At 42.7% G+C, this 4732-nt stretch overlaps 1 protein-coding gene across 1 annotated transcript; it reads right to left on the bottom strand.

The window, feature by feature from the left end:
* Positions 1-699: 699 nt before the first annotated feature.
* Positions 700-4392, bottom strand: fam89a (family with sequence similarity 89 member A). Its single transcript, XM_069724220.1, has 2 exons — positions 3922-4392; positions 700-2082 (listed from the first exon to the last, which is right to left on the bottom strand). Exons 1-2 carry the CDS (start codon positions 4168-4170, stop codon positions 1810-1812), a joined length of 522 nt encoding a protein of 173 aa, XP_069580321.1. The 5' UTR covers positions 4171-4392; the 3' UTR covers positions 700-1809.
* Positions 4393-4732: the final 340 nt, after the last annotated feature.

The raw sequence follows: 4732 nt of genomic DNA on the forward strand, positions 1-4732 counted from the left end.
GGGGAGGTGGCGGTATGTGGTGGTGGTGGTGGTACTTTCAGGTAGGTTTGAGTGACAGAAACAGCTGCTTGCGTCTACATGCTACGGGTTCAAGCTTTCGCTGCAGAGTTCAGATACTGTGGAAGACCGTTTAACACTTTAAAAGAGTCCCTAGAAGGTGTGCAGATATGTTCAAACACTGAGAAATTTGTTTCCATAAAAAAAACCAAAACCAAACACTGTTACAATCCCCGTCCGAGATGCGACGCTACCCCCGCAGCTGTAGACGTCAGGAATCGGGATACGAAGCGTATAAAAGTACCAAGTGTTCAACTCCGTCGTTGCTACGCCCGTTTATTTTTCACGCAAACCCGGCGATGCTGGGAAGGCCACGGCGTCCGGAGGAAGCTCCGCTCGACGTCTCGCCGGTACGCAAAACCCTTCAAGCTCCCAGGGTTTTACGCCATTTTATATCCCACCGTTAACGTCATCGAAACGCGAATAAATGCTCCAATTTAGCGAGTGCAAAAAAAAAAAATGACGACGTTGAACGCGAGTTTTCGCAACTCTCGGCGAACGCCGGTAAGTCGCGAAGCTGGTTATGTGGAAAGTAGCTGAATTCATTTTTTTAAATTTAAAAAAAAAAATAATGTTAAAAGGATAAATCCGCTTTATTTCAAGCTCGGATCTCTTTAAAAAAAAAAACTGAACTCTTTTTTTTTTCTACTTATAATACTGCACTCAGTTAAACCAGATTCGGTGAACAGCTGACTCGTAGCTATTGTTGCTACGGTTTCCCAGAAACTACAATGTCAGTATTATCAACAGGAATAACGGCCATAACGACGAGAAAAAAAAAGAAAAAAAGATCCAAGTTGTAACAAAGCTGGATTATGCATTCAATCGATCAGATTATGTATCATAATCACAGTTTACACAAAAGCAGAGACGGTATTATAATCCGGATTGAGGCAGCCCTGCGCACCAAAAAAAAAACAACAACAAAAAAAAAGTCTCCAGCATTTAAAAAAAAAAAAACAAACTAAAAAACATTTCACATTTTCTGGGAGCAAACATAATCTGCTCCGTCTAAAAGGCTGGATATTACGATTAATTTCACCACCGTCTCCGTCCATGTCCACAAAGACGATTTCTCTCCGACGTCGGCCGCAGACTTCAATCTTCTTTGTTTCGAAGTCCTACATTTTCTGGGATTTTCCAAAACCTCCATTGAGAGCAAACAGGAAAGCAAATATTTTGTTGTTTTATATTATATAATAAATAATAAAACTTTGTTCATATATTTTTATATATGTAAAAACAAAAAAGAAGAAGTTCTGCCAGAAAAAGAGTGACTGGCCAGGGAAACCAATGAATAGAGAAGCAGCAGCAGAGCTGTTTATAAAAAAAAGAAAAGAAAAAGAAGTGTATATATATTTATATATATAGATATATTGCCTAATTTGGAGTATACGGAGTCTTTGAATGCATCTCAACTCCCGAGTGTCGTCCAAAACATCCGGCCGCTCGGCTCTGCAGTTCGATGAAGCTCCTGGTCACGCTGCAAAAAAAAAAAAAAAAAAAAAAAAAAATTCTGCAGCACAAGCAGGTTTTTGTTTCACCTGAGGAGGAGCTGAAGGGGAAAGCTGGAGTTTTACACGTCTGTAGTCTATTCGAAAACAAAAAAACAAAAAAACGAGACCGTTCTTTGAGTTTTTTTTTGTTGTTTTTTTTTAAACTTTTTCCTCCTCCAGCTTTAAAACCAAGTCGGCCGCCTCCCAAAAAAACAAAAAAAAAAAAAAAACGAATCCGTCCGGCGAGAACGAGGCCTCAGATGTGAAAGGAGCCCCAGCTGTCGTCTTTGCCGCCGCCGCCGTTCTTGGCCGCCGCCCCGTCCCCGACGTCTCCGTCCGGCTGCTCCCCGGTGGGAGTGGCGCCCGGCTCCGGGTAGTACTCGTCGTCCTCGTCGAAGTAGCCGTTCTCCATCATGCTGAGGCTGGAGGCGGCGCTCAGGTCCTGGCAGCTGCCCTTGTACTCCTGGATGGACTCGTGCAGCGACCACAGCTGGCACAGCAGCGACATGTCCTGCTGACGCAGACCCACCTGTAGGGGGCGGTATCGAGATCCCCATTAACACGCGATGCCTTTTTTTACTCGATGCTTACAAAGTGCATTTTTACACACAAAAAAAACCAAACACAACTGCGACTGACTTCATTTTGAACTTTTCAAATTATAACTCATTTGTTGCAAATTAAAAGCCTTTTTGTCGAATACACTTTAAAATTGTAATCTTGAATCAAATTAAAGCCACCGGTCGGTCAAATTGATGTGACTTCCTGTATCGCATTCAAATTAAAAGCCTTTGCTGAATCCATTTCAAATTAAAAGCCTTTGTTGTTTCGTTTGAGCTCTGAAAACACCGACCGGGCAAATTACATTTATAACTTGACTTTAGGGCAAAAGTTATGCGTCGATGGATCATTTAATGAACCGACAGAAAGATAAATCAACAAAATCATTTATAATCAATAAATGATTCAAGTTATTTATGAATGGAAAACGCAAAAACTATCCCCGATTTGAACCCGTAAAATGTGAGAATTTAACCAAACTAATTCTGCTCTAGCTCGACAACATGACATTAAAAAGTCAAGGCCACCGTCGTGGGTTGAAAAGGGCATTTTTCTACCGCCGAGCTGACGCTGCAGTCTGACCTCGGGAGTCACTGCACTGTTTTTCAAAAAAAAAAACACGCTCTGTGAACTGTGACGCCGCTTACAAGCCTTCAAAATACAGGACACCGACAAGTCATTAAACAACATGAAAGGCAAACTCCTAGTAATACATTAACAGACACAAAAAGCTTTCGAGTTGGGTGCCGTGCTTGCAAGGAGATTAAAGTGCATGAAGCAGGGAACAGGATTTTGGAAAGCCTGTAACAAATATCCAAATGGCAGAACGGAGGGGAGGAGGAGGAGGAGGAGGGGGGGTTTCAGCAGCAGTTTTGACCGACATGACTGCATATTAGGAAGCAAGCCTTTGTTCTGTATTGACCGCGAGCTGTTTAGGGAGTCTCCACCTCGATCGTGAAATCTGCTCTGGCTCTTGATGTGAAAAATCCCTGCTGCTGGCAAAGGAAGTGGGAAGGAGGGTGTGCTGTAAGTGTTTCACTCTGATTACATCTCGGTGAATGTAATAACAGGTCTCGGTTCACTGGAGGATTTGGTGCAAGTTCAAATGTGTCAGTAAAAAAAACAAAAAACAAAAAAAACAACAACACACTTTTAAAACTGAAGCTAAAAATGTATTAAATTGAGCTTAGAATAAATTCAGCACACAGCCCTGTGGCTTAATTTGTCTCATCCAATGCAAAGCTGCTCCTGATCCCTTTTTTTCCTCTTCTGTATGGTGTTCTTAGTACCAAACTCCATTTTAAAAACCTGCCTTTTTATCTTCCAATGCAAAGCGACTTACTGTACTCCGTAGCATTTACATTTAAATTGAGCAGGGTTTTTCACCGACTTACCACATGTAATAATGCACAACAGTGAGCATAATTTGGGGTTGGCTCCATTCTTGCAAAACCTCCAAGTCAGCTTTAGCAAAATAAGCAAGATCAATATCTGAAACCTGATCTTTTCCATATACAACGCGGTGCATTGTAAATGGTATGCATGCCGAATTTATTAAGACACTCATTCAATTGTAAAAAAAGCCTAAAGTTGAGGGCTAAGAAGCGTAAAAGTGTGTTTAAAGGCCAAGCGAAATTAAACTGGGAGAGTTTCTGACGGGAGTTTGGTTCAATGCGAACGTGCAGCGTGTAGGGGGGGAGATTAAGCGGCTCGCGACAGAAACCAGCGGAGGAAGAAGAAGAAGAAGAAGAAAGAAAAAGGAAAAAGGATCACTTTCTTGGAAATTAAAACGCCCTGAATGTGTTACCATCTCTTTCCGCAGGAGAGCCAGGGCAGCGTCGAGGTTGGCCGGCTTGTTCGCCAGCAGGTTGTCGGCGTTGCTCCTGCCTCGGCTCAGGTCGTCCTGGATCATGGTCTTCTTCACGTACATCCTCTCCATTTCTCTCCAGGAGCCGCCGCTCGAGTTCAGCAGCCCGCTCAGGCTCTTCGGCAGCGGGGGGAGCCCCTCGATGCAGGCCATTCCTCCCAGCGACCCGTTCGTGGACTTACCATTCATCGTCCCGTTTGGTTTCACCGAAGCGGAGAAGAGACTTCACGCAGCTGGTGACTTTTCTTTTTTGTTTTTTTTCCTCTTTTCTTTCTTTTTTTTTTTTTTTAAAGTTCCCCCGAAATTTTTTTTGCAACGAAACACCGTAAACATGCAGCGGTCTCTCTCACCAAACAAACCGGAGCGACAGACGTGGTTTTTATCTGCCCGGGGCGGCCAGCGACGCCACGTCAAGTTAGCCCGGAGGAAGTCACGCGATTTCCGGGAGGGATTATCAAAATAAAAGCACGTCGGTGGAAAGTTTTTCTAGCACATTTAAAAATTAAATATCATTTAAAATACATGAAAATTATTGTAATTATTTATTATAATAATAATTATAGCTATTATTATTCAATTCAATTTGATCTATATAGCGCCAAATCACAACACAGGTTATTTAGATATTTGTTAAATTTATTATTTTAATTTTATACACTTTATTAATCCCCAAGGGGAAATTTCATCACCACAGCAGGGGGGCTCTCAGGGGGGAGCTGCTGCAGCAGGCTGCCACTAGCGCGGCGCCAGG

Source organism: Brachyistius frenatus, unplaced genomic scaffold (assembly GCF_029030835.1).
Source record: "Brachyistius frenatus isolate BFR_SWC_R1_liver_20210118 unplaced genomic scaffold, ASM2903083v1 Contig_365, whole genome shotgun sequence".
In the NCBI taxonomy this organism is placed as follows: Eukaryota; Metazoa; Chordata; class Actinopteri; family Embiotocidae; genus Brachyistius; species Brachyistius frenatus.

What these genes read in the sequence shown, in the direction of transcription:
- fam89a (XM_069724220.1), bottom strand. Translation starts at nt 4,170, where the DNA reads ATGAATGGTAAGTCCACGAACGGGTCGCTGGGAGGAATGGCCTGCATC. An exon ending in CTCTCCTGCGGAAAGAGATG is followed by an intron (nt 2,083 to 3,921) that starts GTAACACATTCA and finishes CGCCCCCTACAG; the next exon opens with GTGGGTCTGCGTCAGCAGGA.